This window comes from Panthera onca, chromosome A2 (genome assembly GCF_046562875.1).
Source record: "Panthera onca isolate mPanOnc1 chromosome A2, mPanOnc1 haplotype 2, whole genome shotgun sequence".
In the NCBI taxonomy this organism is placed as follows: domain Eukaryota; kingdom Metazoa; phylum Chordata; class Mammalia; order Carnivora; family Felidae; genus Panthera; species Panthera onca.
Window position 1 is genome coordinate 8,094,184 of NC_138340.1, and position 23,905 is coordinate 8,118,088.

General features: G+C 52.3%; 1 protein-coding gene across 9 annotated transcripts in view; it reads left to right on the plus strand.

Moving 5' to 3' along the window:
• Positions 1-23,905, plus strand: part of DNM2 (dynamin 2) — an 89,106-nt gene continuing 65,201 nt past the window's right edge. For 5 of the 9 annotated variants that reach the window (XM_078443392.2, XM_078443394.2, XM_078443396.2 and 2 more), the window contains exon 1: positions 2-346. In XM_078443392.2, the coding sequence (XP_078299518.1) occupies positions 186-346 (161 nt within the window). In that variant the 5' untranslated portion in view covers positions 2-185. Of the gene's footprint in view, positions 347-22,369; positions 22,486-23,905 lie in introns of those variants that run through there. The other 4 variants (XM_078443398.2, XM_078443395.2, XM_078443400.2 and 1 more) reach the window with 3 other exon arrangements.

Here is a 23,905-nt window from a genome sequence, read left to right on the forward strand (position 1 = left end):
GTCGCTCGGGTCGGTGTCGTCTGAGAACCGGATGAGGCGGCGACTGTGAGGCCGAGCCGGGAGCGGGCGTCGCGCCGAGGCCCGGGCGGGCGGGGAGCAACGGCCGCGGACGCCGCGGGGCCGCGTCGTTAAGGGCCGGGGGCAGGCGGGGAGCGCGGGGCGCTCGGGCCGGGGCCGCCGGCGCCATGGGCAACCGCGGGATGGAAGAGCTGATCCCGCTGGTCAACAAGCTGCAGGACGCTTTCAGCTCCATCGGCCAGAGCTGCCACCTGGACCTGCCTCAGATCGCCGTGGTGGGCGGCCAGAGCGCCGGCAAGAGCTCCGTGCTCGAGAACTTCGTAGGCCGGTGAGCGAGCGCGGCGGCGGCGGCGGCGGCGGGCGGGCGGCGGCCTAGGGCGCGGAGGGCGGACCGGGAATGGCGCGCCCTGCGCAGCCGGCGTAACTGCGGCGCTTGCGTGCCCGCGACGGGGACGGGGACAGGGAGGCGGGCTCTGTGGGACGCCCTGGGCGGAGGGCTTCCTGCAGGGGCTGCGGAGCCGGCTCAGACCCTTGGGGGCGTTTCGCCGACGGGGGGGGGCGGGGGCCAGGAATTGCGGTGGACCGTCGCCGACTCTCAGATCCCCAGCTTTCGTGGCTGAATCCTACCATCTGGTTGCCTGTGGGTCAGGGTTAGGTCCCCCTTCTCTCTCTGTCTGTCCGAAACCTGCCAGCTAGGTACCTATTGGTTCGACCCCTGCGGTCTGGCTGGCTGTTCATTTATCTGGAGCAGCCCATGCCGTCTGGTTGGCTGTCTCTGTCCTCGATAGAACTCCTTGCCACTACCATTTGGCTGTCCATCTGTCCAGTCCCTCAGGGCAGCCCCCTGCTGCCTGGCTAGCTGTCTAGGGTGACCTGTGCTGTCTGGCCGCCTGTCCGTGCCGCTCGCAGACTTAGCCATCCCTCTGTTGGGTTACCCTGGCTGGCCTCTGCCGTCTGACTGGCTGTACCCTAGGGGACTCTGTTGTCTGGTTCTCCCAGGCTAACTCTAAACTTGGTCCCTGACAAACGCTGGCTTCTCTCCCAAACGGATCCCTTTGTCTGTCTGTCCGGGTGTCCGTCCTTATGTTAGTCTGCCCATCAGTGCCCTGGCAGTTCCCCACTGTCTGGCCCCATCTCTGTAGTCCTGGGTGGGGTGGGCTGGGCTGGGAGCATGCTGGGAACAAGGGAGCTGAAGGATGAAACTTGAACTCCCCTATCGGTTGGAAGTAGGACCCTGGGAGGGGGTACTTTCTGCAGGATTCTTTCCTGGCCCTTGTCAGGGTGCTCTTGGGGTCAGCTCCCAAGCAAAAGTCTGCAAATTGGGGGCCCTCTTTGGAGCCTGATCAGGCCTTTGGGCAGCCCTGAGAAGCCTCGGTTTGCTCATCTATCCAGTGGGCAAACTCCACTCTTTGCCCGGATTCAGGAAGCTGCTGATGAATGAGAACTGGCAGTGAGCCCTCCAGGGGTGTTTGGTTCTTTCTTCTCCCTTCCCCCGCCTCTTGCCCTTCTGCCTCCCAGATGGGCTGTCACTTCTCCATTCTGGGAACGGCTCCATTTGTGCCTGTGGCTGCCAAATGATAACATCCCAGTCATCATCATGGTTGTTGTTGTTGTTGTTATCTGCAGTAAGGGTTAATGTTCATCTCGAAGGCTCCAGGCTGAGTTCAGTTTGTCAGCCTCTCGGATCCCACAGGGAGTGAGAGGGGTGGAGGTTCTGTTACCCTACCTTAGACACAGCAGGAAGGCTCAGAAAAGCCTCATCCTTGGCCCAAGGGCACCAGGCTAGTGCTCAGTGGTGCCCAGCCCCACCCTGCCTTCCCAGAGGCCTGGAGTTTTGCTCTCAGCGGCATGAATTTCCTCCTTTGCTGCTTTGTCTCTGGCACCTTGCCTGTTGTCCACTGTGGCGGAAAGGTGTGGACCTGGGGTCAGCTGGGCCGGGGCTGAGCCTTGGGCTGGGCTGTGGGCCCCTTTGCATGGTTATTTTCCTGCCTGCCCGCCCAGGCTTTAACTGGACACACAGCAAAGTTCTGTTTCATTTGCCTGGTGACCTCCTCGCACAGGTTGTCTGGCCTCTCTGAGCCTCAGTTTCCACCCCCCCCCCCCAAAAAAACAGGGTGATGGTCCCTCAACTTGCCATTCTGCAGTGACCTGATTTGTTGAAAGTGCTCACTTAGCACGGTGCCTGGCACACGGTAGGTCGGCACGGCCAGGCTGTTATTCACCATGCTGGTCCCTCCCATATCAGCAGCAAACACTAATCAGAATTAAAGTGCTTTCAGGTTATGCACTGGACTGCATTTAAGCCTTCTGAGGCTGACACTGCTATGGTCCCATTTTACAGAGCAGACAGCTGAGGCTCAGCTGAGCCCTCTTGCTCAGAGCTGTTCAGTGAGGAATTGGGGGCTCTGTGTTGGGGACCTTGGGTCTCTCTTCCCTGCCTGCCTCTCCTCAGTGTCTCTGCCCCTGGCCTTTCTCTCTTATCCACCCACCCAGCCACCTAGTACCGAGCTGGCTCCTGTGGCAACCTTCTCCCAGAAGCCTGCAATGTGACCTTGATCGTTAAGAGCATTAGTTCAGGGCCTGAGAGCCAAAGTTTTAAAAAAGCTTCTCGGTTATGGGTTGCTCAAATGGAGCTAACTTCTTTTTCTTTCCCGAGTGTGGGTAAGGTTTCTTAGCTACCAAGCCTTGCCACAGGGGGACAGCGGGCTGGCCCTCGCTTTGAATCCCACTCCTCCTTCTTGTGAGTTTGGCCAAACTGTTGCAGCTGAGGACCTGTTTCCTTCTTTGCGTTGTAGACCTTTACAGATGACATCTTGGCTAGTTTCAAAGAACAAATGAGAGAGTAGTTCCAGGGCCTGTTCCCAGGGGGTCAGCACGGGCTGCTCTGTTTCATTGCCTCCTCCTTGTTGGTTTTCTAAGACTGTGGTCCAAGGGAGATAGCTCAGCCTGTACCAACTCAGCCTGTACCGGGTTGCAGATCAGTGGCCCTGGGGGCTGAAGCCTGCTTGCTGGTCTTTTGTTTCACCTGCATGGTGTTTAAAATACTTTGTTCTTAGTTAGCTACCAACATTTAAGTTTTGCATCAAAATTCAGGTTTTTGCAATGCTTAGCAAACACCCAAAGAGCCTCAGAGTCTAGTGGTGTAATAACACGGGCTCTGGGCCTTAGGCCAGGCTTCATCGTGTTTGCCTGTGTGACTTTGGCCAAGTGGACTCAGGTTCCTTTTCCGTAAAATGGGGTGATAACTACTAGGCAGTCCCTGGGCCGGCTGTGTGAGTTAACATGTGTTGAGTGCATTGACCCTATACCCATGGCAGCTGTCGTTTTAGTCGTCATATTCTGGCCTTCCTGGGCCTGAGACTTGCTTGGCACCAAGTGCCTGGATCTCAGAAGCAGCAGCCACCGGCTGCCATGTCAGATCAGGAGTGGCCACGTGTGCTGCCCCACTCCCCACTACTCTCTAGTACTCGCCCAGGCTCGTTTTACATTTGCCTGGAGACTCCTGGCCCTAGAAACTTTTGAGTTTCAGACCCTTGGCTCGTCTGCCCTGTAACAGCATGTGGCCCTAAGGAGGGGGGAGGATGAGCCTCTCTGGTGACCCTGGTCGTTGAGCCTCCGCAGCTAAATGGAGGGAGGAACTTGAGAAATTTTTCCTTGAGAGAAGAACAGGAAGAGGCTGAGGTTGAGGCCTCCAGCTGAGAATCCCCCAGGCCTGGGCTTGTTCCTGTGAGCCTTTCCTCTTTGAGCCTCAGTATCCCCAGCTGGGAAATGGGGCTGTTAACAGCATCCACTTATAAGCCCCTTGCCTTATAAGTTGGGTGTGTTTCATCGCTTAGGGCAGGTGAAGTCACCTGGTGCCTGTCCTTGAGGGTGGAGTGAGGACTAAATGGCTTGGAAGGGTGTCTAGGAGGGGAAAAGTGCTTAAAGCGCTGTGCAGCTTTCATTTGTTCTTGAAAAATGTTTTCTAAACACTCTGTGTCCTTGCCGGGGGCCCTGTTCTGTGGCTACGGACACAGCCCTGAGCAAGATACCAAAACCCCCACCCCGGGGAAGCTGGCCTTCCAGCAGGGGGCCGATAAGGAAGAAACAGGCCTGAAGTTGAAAGCTGTTAAGGAAAAGAAAAGCAGGCTCAGGGAGAGGGCAGGGGGAGGTTAGGGTTTTAAATGGGGGTGTCAGGGAAGGAAGGCCTCCTTAGGAAAGTGACATCTGAGTAGAGACTTAAGGAGGTGGGGGGGAGCCATCAGTGGAGATTTGCTGGGGGAGCATCCCAGGCTGTGGGAACAGCCAGTGCAAAGACCCTGAGGTGAAGGTGTGCCTGGAGACCAGTATAGCAAGAGAGTTGGGGGAGATAAGGTTAGCAGGTACTGGGGTCCAGTGGGGGCCAGGGAGGGCTCTGAGCGGAGGGACGGCTGTGGTGGTTCCGGACCTGGTCCTGGGCAAGCTGAGGGCCCTCGCCTTTGATTTGCAGCTTTACCTGGATTATCTCAGTGAGCGGGACCCAGCCGCCAACTCACAAATGACCTAATGCCATTTTTCTTTTAGCAAGAATCAGCTGCCCCATGGGTCTCTACCGTCTCTGGCTACATTTCCATTTGATCTTTGGTGATGGGCCCCTCCAGGAGACATGGCTACACCACGGGACTGCTGTCTGGCACACGGTGGGTGCCGGACGAATGCTTGTCAGGTGACTGACTGTTGGCACCTTAGGTCCCTGCCAGGCTGAGGGGTATAGGCACGTGGTCCGCCGCTTGGGCTGGTTTGTCCCTTCGGGGATCTTGCAAATGAAAGCTGCTATTTTCCGTCGTTTCTCTTTTGGTGCGTACCTAAAGTTGCTTTGCCTGGGTGGTCTGTAGTACCTGGGTCAGCCTGAATGGGGGAGAGTCCTGGAGGTGCCCGGGGGAATGTGGCTGTCCCTGCGCGGCCACACATTGGCTGAATGACCTCACTTCTCCGGGCCTCAGTTCCCTCGTCCGGAAAATGGGAATCACGATGTTCCCTCTCTCCTGGGAGCGGGCTGAGGAGCAAATGAGCTAACCCTTGTGAAATAGGAGATCCCTGTGACTTGTAAAAGCCCTGGGTGTGAGGACTCTTTCCGTAAAGAAAGGGAATTCATAATTACCTTGTTAATATAAAACCCACCTCATTTTATAAAATTTTTTAAAATTTTATTTATTTATTTTTGAGAGAGAGAGAGAGGGGAAGGCACGGGGAGAGAGAATCCCAAGCAGGCTCCACACTGTCCGGATGGAGCCCGATGTGGGACTCAAACTCACAAACCATGAAATCATGACCCGAACCGAAACAAAGAGTCGGACGCTTAACCAACTGAGCCACCCAGGCATCCCCAAAGCACCTTATTTTATTTTGTTTTGTTTTGTTTTATTTTTTTACTTTTTATTTTTCCAAAGCAGCTTATTTTAGCCCAAACACTGAGTGAGTGCCTCTCCGTGCAGGCGGGCATCATTCTGGCTTTAGCTCTGAGCATGTAACCGGAACTAGCCAGTGAGCCAGATCCTGAAATGCTGGCGGGAGCCTGTTACTGCTGTGTTTCTAGGTGGAAATGGTGGCTGCGGACAAATATTTGGCTGTGAGAGTTACTGATGCTCATTTAGTGGATGGTGGCGGGAGATTGGGAGCAGACATGCCCAACAGTAGCGGATTAGCTGGACAAACAGTGCGTCGGACAGCCAGCTTGGAAACAGCTACTCAGAATGATCTAGAAGAGGATTTAATGACCCAGAAAGCTGTGTAAGACCTGTTAGTTTCCAGACCCAGGGGAAGTGTGATCTCCTCTTGTTCAAAGCGGTTGTAGCCTCGGAGTATAACGCCAGGGAAGAGATATGCCTCCCGAACTCCGCATGTGGGTTGTCTGCCCGTGTGGTTCTTGGTTGGGTTTTGCTTGCTGGGATTATGTTTCCAGCCCAGGAGACCAATTTCTCCAAAGCTCAGATCTGGGCCGCCGAGTGTCTTTGCAGAGTTATTTGTCCAGGGATAATGGCCCTCGCTAGGTACACAGATTGAAATCCCCCGGTCGTAAGCCGGTCGTTTCCGGGTGAGGGGCAGGGGACGACCTTGTGGACGGCTCTGGATTTCAGAGTGTTCAGAGGCACCGGTCGCGGGAGGGGCTGTTTGGAATGGAGCCATGTGTCTCTCCAGGTGTTTGCATTTGGATCAGGGCCACGTCTGCCAAGCTTCTGCCCAGATTTGAATGAAAACGCCGAAATTACAGGGCCCTCGATTGCAGAAAAAAATCGGAACATCGGCTAACCCTTAATTTACTGGGGTTGCTAACCACATGCTGTAATTAAGCCCTTATTGTGTGAAAGCTCTGGGAAAATGCAAGCCAATAACGAGATATTTATAGGGCATTCGCTACGATCTGAATAAAAGGAAAAAATTGCCTTGCCTCTGAAGCAAGAAGGCGCTGGAGAGAAAAGACTCCTGCTTCTGGGTGCGTTCTGGGTTCCTGTTAGTGTCGGCAGGGAGGCCTCTGCTGGGTGCTTTCCCTCTTGCAGTCACCCTCAGCTTGAACAGGGAGCCGGGTGGCTCATTTGGTTTCACCTGCGGCTGGATGTTTATGACACAGTAAGAGGTGATGTTTGTGGAGAATCACTCTGTGCCATACCCTGGGGACACTGGACCATGCAGTCCCAGCAGCCCTGGGGTGCTGCTCTTAGCATCCTTGATTTGCAGGTGAAGAAACTGAGGCCGGAGAGGGGAACTGACTCGAAGTCACACAGGGAGGAGCTCAGGAGCCGGGCCTCTAGCTGGGACTGTGTCCCCCAGAGCCAGATGCTCGGGGACGTCAGGGATGGCAAGGCGTGGAGTGCATAGTGGATGCTGTGGCACTTGTGTCTGTGGATGGGGCCGAGGTGACGGAGCGAGCAGCTTCTGGCTTTCGGCACTCTTCGAGGTTGTTAGCTGTGTGCCCGGCTGGCACGCCTTCAGTGGCACCTGCCGGGCCAGGTGGTCGGAACCCGGCCGGCACCAAGAAGGGCAGAGATCTGGTGAAAGGTTAAATGAACAGCTTTCTGAAGGTGAAGTGCAGCGAAAATGGTAGGGGGAGGGAGAGAGTGGCGGGGTGGAGGCTGCTTCAGACAGGTGGTCAGCGGGTGCCCCGAGATGGAGCCAGCCCCTCCAAGACCCCAGGGAACGGTGTCCCAGGCAGAGGGAAGGGCACGAACAGAGGGCTTCACGTACCGGCCTGCCGTGTACCTGCTGTCCTCTTGGAAAAGGAACTGAGGCGGAGGTGAGACCCAGGAGGCATGTGAGGGTCGGGAAAGTGCCCATGGGAGGCCTACTCTCCCTGCATTTGAATTATGCGAGTAAAACACCAAAGACCCTGTTCTTGTGCAGAGGGAAACTGACCGATGGGGAAGAATGCACCGCCAGCCCTGTCCCGCCCTCCTGGCTCCACGTGGGAACGCCATGGTCAGGTTGGGGTGGATCCTGCCAGACCCCTCTTGCGTATTTGTGTCCAGGTGTCCTTGCCGGGACAAATATATGGCACTGCCAGCAGTTGGTTCTTTTTCAGCATATCTGCTTTCTAGAACTGGGGCCACCCCACTTACGTGGCTTGGCAACTTGCTTTCCAACCACTTAACACATCCCAGAGGTCTTGCTGTGTTGGAGTTTCCTGCCCACCCCCCCTCCCCCACCACCTCCCCCAGAGGGGTAAGGAATGGAGGAGCGGGACCAGCGGCAGTTGCTGTGACTGTCCTAATGAGAAATGACAGCATCCTCTGTGTGCCATGATCGACGCTGGGGCCTCAGGGCAAGGCACCTTACTCGCTTTGAGGCCTGTACTTGATTGCTGCTTACTGGTGAGGAAACTGAGTCAGAGAGGCTGGCCCAAGGATGCTGGGTCTGCGGGGGGCCAAACCTGAACCCAGAGCCTCAAACTTTCTCAGGAGGCCTCCCCCACTGGGCCTGTTGGCCCGTACCTAGAGTAGCACCCTTGACCCTTGGCCCAGCTTCATCAAGTTGGTTTTCACTCCTCCTGCGCTGTCTGTACCTCAGAGTGACCTCAGAGATTTCTGGAACCAGGCCAGGTGTGGAGGAATAATCCAGACCTTCCCTGGGTCCTTGCGGGGCCGGGTGCACCCCTCAGTTGCTTGATGGGCCTCCTTCAGTGGCAGTCGGGGTGGCTCTGGTCTTTTTGTCCCACACCGAATGGACCTCGCGCGTCTTTGATGCACTTGCGTGTGAGCGCGACACTGAGCGCTGTCTGGGGGTCATTTTGGGTCGGTCCCGTTTTACAGATGAGGCGGCTGAGGGGCAGGGGTGGGGCAGGCAGGTGGGGGCCTCCAAGTCCCCGTGCCTGCCCACTGTTCCTTCACCCAGCATCTGTCTCCAGCGGAGAATGGGGCCACCAGAGCAAGCAGCAGGGGCTGGGTTTGGATGGGGGTGCTGCCACGAGTGGGCCCCAAGAGGTTCTTGTCCTCTCTTCTGCTTCTCGGCACAGTGAGAGTCGGAGGAGGCACGTGGAAGACAGAGGTTCTGATGGGGAGCTTTGGGCCGGAGTGGTGGTCAGGGAGTGCTTCCTGGACGAGGCAGTAGGTCTTCTGTCGAGGTGAGGAGGGCGGGCAGGAGCTGGCGTGGAGCAGACCGGCGACCGCTTGCTCCATTTGTACCTTTGTGCCCCTCCTGCCTGGCTGTGGGTCCCGGCTCGGGCCCTGTTATCCGTAGGCCCTTTCCTTTCCCTTTCCTGTTCTAATTTTAATTTCCAGTAGGTTAGCGTACAGCGTTATGCTGGTTTCAGGTGTAGAATATAGTGACCCGGCCCGTCCGTACGTGAGCCGGTGCGCATCCCAAGTGCCCCCCATGATCCTCCCTTCTTCACGGCTGCCTAGTGCTCATGGTACACAGACCGGCTTCTCGGTGGCCGGTGTCGAGCCTCCTCCTAGTCGCCTAGTCCCGGGGTTTGCCCACGGACGCGGCATGCCTCTGGGGAAGGCGGGCGGGGAGGACACGGGACGGTGGCAGCTCCGCGTGTGCAGTCCTCGCCTTCCCGGCCGCGGCGGCCAAGACGCCGCAAGCGGCTGCTTCGCTGGGGTTGGCGTGGGGCTGGTCGGGGGGGGGGTCCTCCCCGGTGCCCCCACGTCAGCACGTCCTGAACCGGAGCGGTCGTCTCCATCCGGCCTTCTCGGCTCCTGCCCCCGCCCCCCACCCCCACTGGGTGCCTGTGGACCCGAGTTAGGGCACGACCCTCCTCTGCACACGACCCTGCCTGGCTCCCACCTCACCTCCTGCCATTCTCTCCTCCTTCACCCCTCTGGCCACGCGGCCTGCTCCCCAGACCCCCGGGCTCACTCTCCCCTGTGGCCTTTTTCTGCCTTCAGTCACATCTCCTCTGTGTCCAGAGTTCTGCGTGACCTGTGCTGCCCCTGTCTTCTTGGGTCCGTGCTGAAACCTCACCTCAGTGCCAGGCGGTCCCTTACCTACCCCGGCTCACACGGGGCCTGGCACTCTCTCAGACCCCTGCCCTGATGTGTTTTCTTCAGAGCTCTTTTTCTTTTTAATGTTTATTTATTTGAGAGAGAGAGACAGAGAATCCCAAGCAGGCTCCGTACTTTCAGTGCAGACGGGGCTCCAACTCACGGACCATGAGATTGTGACCTGAGCTGAAATCAAAAGCTGGTCGCAGGGGCGCCTGGGTGGCTCAGTCGGTTGTGTCTGACTCTTGATTTCAGCTCAGGCCGTGATCTCATGGTTGGTGAGTTCAAGCCCTGCATCAGGCTCAGTGTTGCTGGTGCGGAAACAGCTTGGGATTCTCTCTCTCTCTCCCTCTCTCTCTACCCCTTCCCCCCCCACCCCACCCCCCCGCCCACCCAAAAAAAAAAAAAAGTCAGATGCTTAACTGATAGAGCCACCCAGGCGCCCCTCTTCAGAGCTCTTATTAGCACCTGAACTTATTTTCGTTATTAGTTTACTCTCTGTCCCACCAGAATGGGAGGTTCTCACGGGCAGGGGTTTGTGTCTGTGTGTTCATTGCTGTCCTGCTATGTAGTAGGATCATGCATATTTGTTGAATGGATATATCTAGAAACCAGAATTGGATTCATTTTGCTGCACAGACAACGTTCATTGAGAAGGGGCCCGGAGGACGCACCAGGACTCATCACTGGGGTGCACAGCGGTGAGGTGGGGCGTGGGGTGCTCTAGGGAGAACAGAAGCAGGCACCTTGTCTTTACAGGAAGGGCTGTGATTTGTCTGTTGACACCGAGTAATGACAGTACTGTGCTAAGACCCTGAGGCCAGCCAAGCATGGATGTCTCTCTGCTCTGGCTTCTCTAGCTCTAAGGGAGCCCCACCCTGGGCTGGGGCAACTGAGGCCCCTCCGGGCTGCCGGTGTGCTACCCATTTAATTCTTGCCGTGTACCTGGGTGCTGGTTGAACACATTCGCTGTGGGGCCCCGAGGTCTGAAGGCAGGTTGTCCGAGTGCCCACTTGGACCAGAGCAGAACCACGGAAAGGAGGCCACGAGGGGGTCATCCTCCCACAGGGAGCCAGGGGGAGATGTCATAAAAATACCAGCGCGCGGGGCCGGACCCCTCCCCGGGCCAACTTAAAACTCGGGGGGATTCTGGTCATGAGCTGCAGCACGGAAAACCGATGCTCTGTAGTGGGAGACTTCCTTTGGCTAAAGTTGAACCTGTTCAGACCACAGACCCGTGGGGTGTAGACAAGCGGCCAGCAGAGCTCCCCAGGCCCCTGGTGACACCCCCACACCCAGATGTAGGAGGAGGCATCCTGGAGACTCCGCTCCATGATACACATTTTCCCAGCGATAAGAGTCTTAGGGACTGGCAGGCTGGCTGGCGAGCAAAGCAAGCAGGAACTGTCCCAGCTGGGGTGACACCCGCCTGCTGGGTGATACACCCTGGCACGGCCAGGCCAGCCCTGGAGGAAGCCCCCGTGGTGGGTGTGGGACACAGCCCTGTCTGTCCCAGGCCACGGGGCCTCTGTGTTCTGTGCTGATGGACAGGGTCCTCTGGAGGGTCACAGCCTCCTTGTCTAGGAGGCCCCCAGCTGGCCCTGTGGCCAGGGAGCCAGCGGTTTTAAGGAGGATGCCTTCAAACGTGGTTCTGTTACCTTGGGGGGGGGGGGGCGATGGAGTGCTAGGGATCTAGCAGTCAGGATTGGGGGGCTGTGACCAGAGACCGTGAGCCGTCCTCTCAGCTTGAGGAGGGACGCTTCCTGTGGTTTGGGTTGGCATGTCTTGTCTTGCAATACTAAGTTCCCCTCACGTGGGTAGAAGCTGTTTAGACGGAAGTCCGGCTTCTATGGCGTCTGCCCCGCTGACATCTCTTGGTGGCAGGGCCTGGCACAGCTCCCTGGGGAGCCCAGGGCAGGTGGCCGTCGGAGGTGGGGAGGCTCTGTCGGCACTGGGCCGACAACGACACATCAGCTTGATTTTTCTTTTCTTTTTAAATTTAAGGTTTGTTCATTGTAAAATAAAATGCGTTCCTTTCAGACGTGCGCAGAGAAAGGCAGAGGTTCCTGTTACCCTTTGTAGGGAACCACGTCCATCAGTGTGTGGCTCTTGCCAGATCCTTTTTCTGCATTTCTGTGCGTAAATGTTCCCCATTCTCCCCGACACCATTATGAGCTCATGTGTGACAGTCCAGAGTCTTGCCATAATGTGTCCACCTCGTGCCAAGTCCCTGCTCTTCAGTGTCTTGAGGAGTTTTTGCCTTTGTTTTATTTGTAATACATTTTTTTTTAACGTTTATTTATTTTTGAGACAGAGACAGAGCATGAACAGGGGAGGGGCAGAGAGAGAGGGAGACACGGAATCTGAAACAGGCTCCAGGCTCTGAGCTGTCAGCACAGAGCCCGACGCGGGGCTCGAACTCACGGACAGTGAGATCATGACCTGAGCCGAAGTCGGACGCTCAACCGACTGAGGCACCCAGGCGCCCCATACATTTTTTTTTTTATTTGGGAACAGTTTTTGATTTACAGAAAATAAACAAGTTTTTAAGTTTTACGGCAAAGTTGCAAAGACAGCACAGAGGGCTCCCGTATCCCATCCTTCCCTGTGCTTACGTCTTACCTTACCATTGTACGTTTCTTACCACTGAGACATTAACTGTGGTAGATTGTTACCACTAAGGAAAGGCAGACTTTCTGCAGATTTCCCCAGTTTCCCCCCTTATGTCCTTTTCCTGTCCCCGGACCCCACCCGGGGTGCCACTTTGCATTGGAGTCGCCGCTCCTCCTCCATCTTTGCTGGTCGGTGACACAGCACCCACCACTGACTTCCCTTGGTTTTCATGCCTTTGGCATTTAATAGAATGGCCTTCAATTTGGGTTTATCTGGGATTTCCATGATTAGACTGGCACTCTGGGTGTGGGGAGAAGAATACCACACAAGCCAGAAACCCTTCTCTCCACATCCTATTTGGGCTCCATGTTATCAACGCGTCTTATCACGGTGATGTTGACCTTGATCTCTTGGTTAAGGTGGTGTCGATCAGCTCTCCCTACGGTAGTTAACTCTTTCTCTCCTTTTCATATACTATGCTTTGGAAGCACCAAAGTTTCTTTTTATTTTATTTAATTTTTTAATAATTTTTAAGTTTTTTATTTTTTTTTTTGAGCGAGAGAGAGAGAGAGAGTGCGTGCGCACCTGAGCAAGTGGGGGGAAGGGTCAGCGGGCGAGGAGGACAGAGGATCCAAAGCAGGTTCTGCACTGACAGCAGTGAGATCGATGCAGGGCTCGAACTCACCAACTGTGAGAGCATGACCTGAGCTGAAACCAAGAATCAGGCGCTCAGCCGACTGAGCCACCCAGGCGCCCCAAAGGTTCTTTTTAATATAATCGTTTAAATTGGTTAATATGTTCGGGGCGCCTGGGGGGCTCTGTCAGCTAAGCGTCCGACTTCGGCTCAGGTGATGATCTCACGGTGGTCCGTGAGTTCGAGCCCGGCGTCAGTCTCTGTGTTGTCAGTTCAGAGCCTGGAGTCTGCTTCAGAGTCTGTGTTTTCCTCTCTCTCTGCCCCTCCTCCGCCCCCGCTCACGCTCTGTTTCTCTCTATCAAAAAATGAATAAATGTTAAAAAAAAAAAACTTAAATCGGTAATAAGCTCAATATGGCACCAAGTTCAAAAACACCAGAAAGGATGGAGAGAGAGAGAGAGAGGCCTTGCTACCTGCCCGCCCCTACAGCCGGCACCCTCACGGCTGACCACCCTTCCTGGTTGCTGTGTGTACAAACAGAAGCAGACACGCGTGTGTTTATTCCCTCCTCCCCCATACACACTTTTACACGCTGTTAGGAGCAGGGAGATTCTTACTTGACAGCATTTCTTGGAGATCTTAGTGTATCCTCAGCACATAGAGAGCTTGCCCATTTGGCTTGTTTTCCACCCTCGAGGTATAATTTACATACCGTAAGCCCTGCCCATTTTTAGCCTATAGCTCTCCTTTGACAAACAGCAGAGGTGCGTGACCATCACCACAGTCAACACATGGAACCCTTCCAGGCCCCCCACAAGTCCCCCTGTGCCCTTTTGTGGTCACTTCCTCTCCGCCCCCTGCACCCGGGCACCTGCTCCTTGCCCGAGTTCCCCGTCCTATGGTTTTGGCTTTTTCGGACTCTTGTGTAAATGGACTCATGCAGCTTTTGAGCCGTGTTTCATTCTGCATAACAGGTTGGAGCACCATCTAGGCTGAATGCGTGAGCCATTCAGTCCTTTCTGTTGCCGAGGAGGAGTCCTTCATGGTATGGCCGGGCCACTGTCTGTTGAACCATTCAACTAAAGGACAGTGCGTTGTCTCCAGTTCCTGGTGATTATGAATAATGCTGATAGAAACATTCTTGTGCGTGTCTCTGTGTGACTCATAAATAGACATTTCGAGTTAATTTTTTATGATTTATGAGGTATAAACTGAGGTTATTTCTTTGCGTATGAATGTCCAATTGTGTGAGTATTGTCTATTGAAAAGACTTCTTTTCCCCATTGAGGTTCCTGTGTCAGAAGTCAGTGGGCCGTATTGGCGTGGGTCCGTTCCGGATTCTATTTTCTTTTCTTTTCTTATTTTAGAGGGAGACCGTGAAAGCGAGCAGGGGAGAGGGGAAAAGGGAGAGAGAATCTTAAGCAGGCTCCACGCTAAGCACGGAACCTGACGCAGGGCTCACGACCTTGGGATCATGACCTGAGCTGAAATCAAGAGTTGGACACTCAACTGAGAGAGAGAGAGAGAGAGAGAGAGAGAGAGAGCGTGCGTGCGAGTGGGAGAGGGGCAGAGAAGAGAGGGAGAGAATCTTAAGTAGGTTCCATGCCCGATGCTGAGCCTGACTTGGGACTCCCATCTCACAACAGTGAGATCATGACCTGAGCCAAAATCAAGAGTCGGGCACTTAACCCGGGCGCCCCGATTTTCTAACATTGATCTGTGTGTCTGTCCTTTGGGCAAAACCACATTTCTTTATTACTTTATAATAAGTCTTTAAATCTTTTGTTATTCACTTTCAGAATTGTTTTGGCTAGTCTAGTTCCTTTGTCTTTACATAATAAGTTTTAGAATCAGCTTGTTGATTTCTCAAAAAGAAAAAAATTCTCCATCTTGGTACATGGAGAGCTTTGCTATTAGTGTTCCTATCTGTATCTTCTTTTTTTAAAAATTTTTTTTAGTTTATTTATTTTGTTTTTTTTTTTTTTAATTTTTTTTTTTTAACGTTTATTTATTTTTGAGACAGAGAGAGACAGAGCATGAACGGGGGAGGGGCAGAGAGAGAGGGAGACACAGAATCGGAAGCAGGCTCCAGGCTCTGAGCCGTCAGGCTCTGAGCCGTCAGCCCAGAGCCCGACGTGGGGCTCGAACTCGCGGACCGCGAGATCGTGACCTGAGCTGAAGTCGGACGCTTAACCGACTGAGCCACCCAGGCGCCCCTAGTTTATTTATTTTGAGAGAGAGTGAGCATGAGCAGGGGAAGGACAGAGAGAGAGGGAGAGAGCGAATCCCAAGCGGGTTCCACACTGACAGTGCAGAGCCTGACGCGGGGCTCGGAACTCACGAACCACGAGATCATGACCTGAGCCGAAAACCAGGAGTCGGACGGACGCTTAACTGACTGGCCACCCAGGCGCCTCACTCTCTGTATTATTCTGTCTAACATCACTGCCCACCTGAACAAGGGCAGTTATCTCCTCCTAAGTCTTGTACCTTCCGACCTCCCTCCCTGCCCACCCCAGGCGTTCTCCCTATAGTGGCTGTAGACGGGTCCTATTGAGAATATATTCTGCCTCTGCTCAGAACCCACCGTGGCTTCCCGTTCTCTCTGTATGAAAACTGAAGTCTTCGCTACCACCCGAAGGCCCTGCATGGTCTCCTTGCGCCCCCACCCCCCCTACCGCTCCATCACCTCTCTCCCCTCTCTCCCTCATCTGCCCCTATTTCTCCCTTACTTGTTCTGTTTTGTCTATACTGGGGTCCTCACTGTTCCTCAAACATGTGAAATACATTCCCTCCTCAGGGCCTTTGCACATGCCATTTTCTCTGCCTGGAAAGCTCTTTTCCTTGAGATAACCTGATGGATCATCTGTCACCTCCATCAGGCCTGTGGTCAGATGTCTCCTCCTCAACAGGGCCTGCCTGGCCCCACTGCTAAAATGCCTCCACCCTGTTACTCCATCCTCCTGCCCTGCTTAATTTTTCTTGGAAGCACTTGTCCCTCCCTGTCATTGTTCTCTTTATGTATTTGGTTTATTGTCCACCACCACCCAGTAGAAGGTGAGCGCCCTGTTGGTGGGGCCTTGTTCCTGGGTGTGCCCCAGCCCTTTGCATGGTGCCTGGTGTGTATTCGATGCTCTAGAAACCCGTCTCCAGGTAAAGTAACCTTGGGTCTCAGCCACCGAGTGGTCCTCACTCCGCAGAGGCCGCTGAGCTTGCTGTGTGCCCCGCCACAACCTGGGCTCCTGCCTGGTTGGTTGCCCCTTGGAGTTAGGCCCAGTGGGGGAGGTACACACCAGCCAGGCACACAGAAAACTGGAGGTGGTGACTAAGGTCAGGGTCACAGAGGGGCTGAGGCTGTGGGAGGGCAGGATGAGGACTGGCCACAGTCAGGCCTGAGCCTTTCTGGGAGGGTTTGTGTGGGTGGGCAGTGGTTTTGTCTTAAAAAAAAATTAAAAAAAAAAATTTTTTTTTCACGTTTATTCATTTTTGAGAGACAGAGAACAGAGGGTGGGCAGGGGAGGGGCAGAGAGAGAGGGAGACAATCTGAAGCAGGCTCCAGGCTCTAAGCTGTCAGCACAGAGCCTGACGCAAGGCTCGAACTCATTGACCGCGAGATCACGACCTGAGCCAAAGTCGGACACCCAACCGACTGAACCACCCAGGCGCCCCTATCTTATATATTTTTTAAATGTTTATTTGTGAGAGAGAGTACATATGTGTGCACTTGAGAGAGAGAGAGAGAGAGAGAGAGAGATCAGGGGAGGGGCAGAGAGGGAGGGGAACATAGGATCCAAAGCACACTCTATGCTGGCCGTGGAGAGCCTGATGTGAGCCTCGAACCGACAAACCATGAGATCGTGACCTGAGCCGGAGTTGGACCTTAACTGACTGAGCCACCCAGGTGCCCCCGCAGTGGTTTTTATCTTAAAGATAGTTGATGGACTCGCTCCCTTGTTGGTACATGGGTTGCTTTTGTGCTTTTTGTTTTAAAATAGCATCTTTTAACTGAAATGTAATTCACATACCATAAAATTCCTCCTTTTGAAGTGTAACCATTAGGTAATTTTTAGCATATTCCCGGAGTTGTGCAATGATCACCACTAATTTCAGAACCTTTTCATGCCCCCCAAAAGACTCCGTACTCATCGGCAGTCACTCCCCACCCCCAGCAACTTGCAACCACGAATCTGCTTTCTGTCTATGAATTTGCCTGTTCTGGTCATCTTGCGTAAGTGGAATCCTACGTTACCTGGTTTCTGTGTCTGCCTTCTTGTGCAACGTGTTCAAGATTCATCCTTGTCACAGCGTGTATGAGAACTCTATCCCTTTTCACGACTGGATAATATTCCATCGAACAGATGTGCACTTTTGGTTATTTGTTCCTTGGTTGACAGACATTTGGCTCTTTCGCTTCTTGGCCATCAGAAAGAGTGCTGCCGGTGCACATTTGTGTGCGGATTTTTGTGTGCACATGTGTTCATTTCTTTTGAGTAGCTACCCAAGAGTGGAATTGCTGAGCCGTATGGTGATCCTTCCGTTTAACCCAGAGAAACCCCTGGACAAACCCCAGAGAAAACCCCAGAGAAAACCACCGTTTTTCACGGTGACTGCACTGTTTTATGTCTGACCCGCTCTGGAGGAGGGTTCTGGTTTCTCTACCTCCTTGCCAGCACTTGTTACTATCGGTCTTCTTTAATTTAGCTTCCTCGGGGGTAGGAAGTGGTGTTTTGCTCTTTTCTTTTCTTTTTTTTAATTTCCCTAATGACTAATGTGTGCTTGATGGTCGTTTGTGCATCTTTGAAGAAATGTCTATTCAGCTCCATTGTCCATTTTTAGATTGGGTTATTTGTCTCTTGTTGATTTGTGAGAGTTCTTTATATCTGGTGTCAAGGCCAGTCCCTTATGGGATATATTTTCTTCCATTATGTGAGTTGTCTTTTTACTTTTTTCTTTTTTTTCAATGTTCATTTATTTATTTCTGCGAGAGAAAGAGAGTGAGCGAGCAGGGGAGAGGCAGAGAGAGGGAGAGAGGGAATCCCAGGCAGGCTCTGCACCGTCAGCGCGAGATCACAGAGCGTGAGATCACGATCTGAGCCAAAGTTGGACGCTTAACCGATGCCCTTCTTTTTACTCTCTTGATAGTGTCCTAGAGGGAGACAAATTTTATTTTGATGAAATGCCATTTATATGTTTTTTCTTTTATCACTTACGGTTTTGGGGTCATATCCAAGAAACTACTTGTCCAGTCCATGAAGGTCATGAAACTTTACTCCTGTATTGTCTTTTATAACACTTTTTTCTTTTATTTTTTTGTCACCTAAATCTAAGCCTCCTGTGCTCCCTAAATGTGCCATGGAATAGGTTAGCTTGACACGAGGGCACCTCCACAACCTCAAGAAAAATTCTGCACGGTGAGATATACCGTAAACCACCACAAAATCCCCAGCCCAGTGGCACACTCCGTCTTAGGTATTTGGCTCTGAGAGACCCAAGGCTCATCTGAAGCAGTGCTGTCCTTAAGTTTCAGATAATTGCACACTTTACCTTTTGGCACAATTGCATATTTTATGTCTAAGAACTGTGGTCTGAGAAGCTGTAGATACCTTTTTCTTTTTTATAATTTTTTGGTGTTTATTCATTTTTTGAGAGAGAGAAAGAGACACATAGTGAGTAGGGGAGGGGCAGAGAGAGAGGGAGACAGAGAATCGGAAGCAGGCTCCAGGCTCCGAGCCTTCAGAGGCCGGCTTCAGAGCCCGATGAGGGGCTCGAACTCACGGACCGTGAGATCATGACCTGAGCCAAAGTCATATGCTTAACCGACTGTGCTGCCCAGATGCCCCAAAGCTGTAGATACCTTAAAGAAAAAAAAAAAAAAAGTCAAAATCTTACTAAGACAACCTAGAATTACACTGGCCATTATGGGGAATGTTCCAGTTAGGCAAGGTCGTTCTTTTTTTTCCAAATTTTAATTAATTTATTTATTTATTAACATTCTTTTATTCATTTTTTTTTTTTTTTCTGAGAGAGACAGAGTGTGAGCGGGGGAGGGGCAGAGAGAGGGGAGACACAGAACCCAAAGCAGTCTCCATGCTGTCAGTGCTTAAACTCCTGAACTGTGAAATCATGACCTGTGCTGTAGTCAGACGCTTAACTGATTGAGCCACCTAGGCGCCCCTCAAATTTTTATTTAAATTCTAGTTAGTTAACATACAGTGCCATGTTGGTTTCAGGCATAGAATTCAGTGACTCATCACTTACATACAACACCCAGCGCTCATCACAGCAAGTGCCCTCCTTAGTACCCATCACCCATCTAGCCTGTTACCTACCCACCTCCCCTCCATTGGCTCTTAGTTTGTTCTTTATCTTTATAAATTTTTTTTTTAATATTTACTCATTTTTGAGAGAGAGAGAGAGAGACAGACAGACAGAGCATGAGTCGGGGAGGGGCAGAGAGAGAGGGAGACACAGAATCTGAAGCAGGCTTCAGGCTCTGAGCTGTCAGCACAGAGCCTGATGAGGGGCTCGAACCCATGAACTATGAGATCATGACCTGAGCTGAGGTCAGAGTCTTAACTGACTTAGCCACCTAGGCACCCCTGTTCTTTATCTTTAAAAGTCTCTCATGATTTGGTTCCCTCTCTCTTTTTCCCCTTCCCATATGTTCATTTGTTTTGTTTCTCTTTTTTTTTTTTTAGCGAGAATGTGACTGGAGGAGGGACAGAGAAAGGGGGGGACAGAGGATCTGAAGCAAGCTGTGTTACGACAGCAAAGAGGTCAATTCAGGGCTCAGACTCACGAACCATGAGATCATGACCTGAGCTGAAGTCAGATGCTTAATTGACTGAGCCACCCAGGCATCCTGGTTTTTAATTTTTTTCAACAATGTATGTTTTGTTTTTTTTTTTCAGTTTTCAATGCACATTTTTTTACTTCTTAGATTAGATTTATTCCTAATATTTTATTCTTTTTGATGCCTTTGTAAATGGAACGGTTTTCTTAATTTCATTTTCAGATTGTTCATTGCTGGTGTATAATAATATAACTGATTTTTATATATTTATCTTTTATCCTGCAACCTTGCTGAACTCATTTCTTGTCAAAAAACAGGTTTTTTTGTGGGGTTTTTGGTAGATTCCTTAGTTTCTGTAGACATGATCATGTCATCTGTGAATAGTTTCCTTCTTCCTTTGGATGCATTTATTTCTTTTTCTTGCTTAATTGCTTTGGCTAGAACCTCCAGAACAACGTTGAATAGAAGTAAGAGTGGACATCTTGTCTAGTTCCTGATCTTAGAGGGAAAGCTTTAAATGTTTTACCATTAAATATGGTGATAGTTGTAGGTTTATGAGGAAAGGGTTGTAGATTTTGTCAAATGCTTTTTCTATTCAGATAGTCCTATAGTTTTGTTATTTACTCTTACTATGGTGTGTTGTACCGATTCATCTTGGCATTTTTGGACCATTATGGCTTTCCTGGGATAAGTCTCACTTGGCTATGATACATGATATTTTTTATATGTTGCTGGATTTGGTTTACTTGTATTTTGTTGAGGACTTTTTTGTGTGTCTATATTCATAAGAAATATCAATCTGTTGTTTTCTTGTGGTTTTTGTCTAGCTTTGGTATCAGGATAATGCTGGCCTCATAGAACAAGTTAGGAAGTGTTCTTTCCTTTTCCAATTTTTTGGAGAGTTTGTGAAGGATCCGTGTTAAACCTTCTTTAAGCGTTTGTTACAATTTACCCATGAAGTCATTTGGACCTGTGCTTTTTTTGGGGGGGGGGGGAGTTTCTGAGCATAATTTCAGTCTCTTTGGGGAGCCTGGGTCAGTCAGTTAAGCATCCAACTCTTGATTTTGGCTCAGGTTTGTGAGTTTGGACCCCGCTTGTGTGAGTTCAGGTCCTGTGTTGGGCTTTGTGCTGACGGTACAGAGCCTGCTTGGGATTGATTCTCTCCCTCTCTCTCTGCCCCTTCCCTGCTTGTGCACACATGTGCTCTCTCTCTCAAAATAAATAAAACTTAAAAAAATTCAGTCTCCTTACTTGTTATAGGTCTATTCGGATTTCTTTTACCTTTTTTTTTTTTTTTTTTTTTTTAGGATTTTATTTTTGGGGCACCTGGGTGGATCCAGTAGGTTGAGTGTCCGACTTTGCTCAGGTCATGATCTCATGATTCCTGGGCTTGAGCCCTGTGTTGGGCTCTATGCTGACAGCTCAGAGCCTGGAGCCTGCTTTGGATTCTGTGTCTCTCTCTCTTCCCCTCCCCTGCTTGTGCTTGCTCTCTCTCTCTCTCTCTCTCTCTCTCTCAGAAATGAATAAACATTAAATTTTTTTTTTAAGGAAGATCTTATTTTTAAATAATCTCTATACCCAATTTGGGGCTTGAACCCACAACCCTTGGATTAAGAGTCGCATGCTCGGGGTGCCTGGGTAACTCAGTCGATTGAGCGTCCGACTTTGGCTTGGGTCATGCATGATCTCACGGTTCGTATGTTCAAGCCCCGCATCAGACTCTGTGCTGACAGCTTGGAGCCTGGAGCCAGCTTCCGATTCTGTGTCTCCCTCTTTCTCTGCTCCTCCCCCACTTGCGTTCTGTTTCTCTCTCAAAAATAAAGATTAAAAAAAATAATAAAAAATAAATATAGGTGCCTACATCTATACATTTTCCTCCTCATGCTGCTTTTGCCGAAGCCTGTGAGTTTCGGCATTTTGCGTCTTCTTTTTCATTCCCCTCAAGATACTCTCTAATCTCCCTTAGGTTTTCCTCTTTGACTTGCTAGGTACTGAGGAATGTGTTGTTTAATTTCCACGCACTTGTGAATTTCCCCAAATTTCCTTTCGTTACTGATTGCTGATTTCACCCCGTGTGGTCAGAGAACGTACTTTATGTAATTTCTGCCCTTTGACATTTACTGAGTCCTGTTTTACGGCCCGTCCTGGAGGATGTTGCACGTGCCCTTGATACGGACGTGTTCTCTGCTGTCGTTGGGTGGGGGGTGCTGTGCAGCTTTGGTAGGTCTCGTGGGTTTGAGGGGGTGGTGTTTCCTTGTTGACCTCTTGTTCAGTTGAAGGCGGGGGCCTGGCGTCTCCCAGCTACTCTTGTAGACTCCCCTCGGTTTCCCTCGTCTCGTGCTCTTTATGACTGCACGGTCGTCTCCGGTCCAGCCCCGCCGTGCCACGTCCCCTCCCTGTCCCCTCCTGACAGGCCACGGGAGTGAGGCGACAGGCTTGCTTGTCTGCTAGGCCCAGGGCTGGTCCCTAGGAGGGGGCTGCTGTGCTGGGGGGAGGAGTAGATTTAGCATCGTCTCGCCCGATGTGCCAGGAGACACCGTTGCAACAGGGTCCTCCTGGAGGTGCCAAGGAATGTCTCCCTTCCTGCCATCATCCCTACCGACCAGTCTTGTGGAGGAGGGCCCTACGTGTGCCAGGGACCGGGGCTCACGGGACTCGTCCTTCTGATCCTCTGACAGCCTGACAGCGTGGGCACCGTTACTGTCCCCATCTTACAGATGGAGAAACTGAGGTCCGGGGAAGAGAAGATCCTTGTTCAGGTCTCACAGCTGGACAGCTGCAGACTCTGTGCTTTCCACTGTCACGGACCTATCTGTCCCTACAGGGAGTGGTGACTCTCCGCCTTGTCCTCGGAGTTCAGGGGCTCCTTTCCATCTTCGTTCCGGTAACATGTGGTGTAATGACCAGGATGGTGCCGGCAGACCGGGACAGGAAGAAGCCATCTGGGTTGGTGGCGGAGGATGCCGTCAGCTTATGTACCTTTGGTCCAGGTGACCACACGTCTTTACGTTCAGTTTCCCCATCTGCGTCACGGGGTTGGCGAGAGCCCCTGTGAAGAAGGGGATGGAGACTTGTGTGCACAGGGCTCGGCTCAGCGTTTGGTTGTGTGCGCCCTCGGAGACGCCAGCCTCTCTTATGGGTCACTCCTCAGCGGGCATGTACTGAGCACCTGTTGTGTGCCAGGCACTGTGCCGGGGGTGGGGGGCCAGGCAGTGAACGAAGGAGACGGCTTAGAGTGGGGACCAGTATGCAGGAAGGAAGCATGGAAAGGAGGCAGAGCCTGGCCCGGGGAAGCAGTTAGGGAACCTCCCCTGGCAGGCTCCGTCCAACCATTGTCCAGAGGAAGAGTGGAGGGCTCTTTGGGGGCATCTGGTGGCGAAGGAGCCCGAGAGGAGGCAGCAGTCAGCAGGGCCTGGGAGCGGGAGCGGGAGCGGGGAGGGGGGTGGGAGCCAGCGGACAACGGCAGGGAAGTGATGGGGCACTGGTGTTGGGCCTTGTGGGCTGCAGACAGGACACTCGTTTGTGTCCCAAGTTTGCTGGAAGACACAGGTGGGTTTTAAGAATGTGTGCAGCATGATCCGACTTGTTTGAAAAGCTGTCCCTGGATGCCAGGTCGAGAACACATGGGGCATGAGGGCTGGGGGAGCATGGCTGTCCCAGGGGCTCAGCCTAAGGAGGTTGGGACCAAGCAGGGGACGAAGGCAGGATTTGCTGACAGATCGACTGTAGGAGGTGGGAAAGACGTGACCTGGGCAAGGGCGGTAAGGCCGTCCTGTCTTGTGTGACACTGTGGACCAGTCTGTCTGGACTGTTCCTCGTCCCGTCATCTGGGAGGGGCTCTGGGAAGAGGGTTGTGGAGGACACACACCCGTTCTCCTACTTGAAGAAGGAGCCTGCCAGGAGGATGGTTCCGGAATGCTAGGAGCGTGGTGGAGCCCTGCCTGGCCTTCTTCCTGCCTATTTACCAGCATCCTGCCTCTGGCTTCAGTTGGGCCTCTTGGGTGGTGACACACGCAGAAGTAGGAATCCATATGTGGCTGACCTGTGGCACCTGCACTGTCTTCTGTCCCCATCGCACCTCATTTTCTAGATGAGGACATTGGTCCCAAGACGTGCATGACCTTGCCACCGGGGTCACGCAGCTGACATGGGGCAGGCTGTCTGCTGCAGGGTACAGCAGTGAGGATGCTGAGGGGACCCGCCAGGAGGGGCAGAGTCGACAGCTTGGGTTCCCAAATGCCAGTGTCTTTTCTGTCACCTATGAAAATGCTGCTTGGCCGCCTGGTTGCTTTGGCGCTCTTGGTACAACAGCAAAGGTAAAAATTAATATTTGCCTGTTACAAAAGTTATAAAAAAGTTACAGAAGACTGAAATTCAAGGCATGTTGGAGACCATGAAACAGGAAGTTTT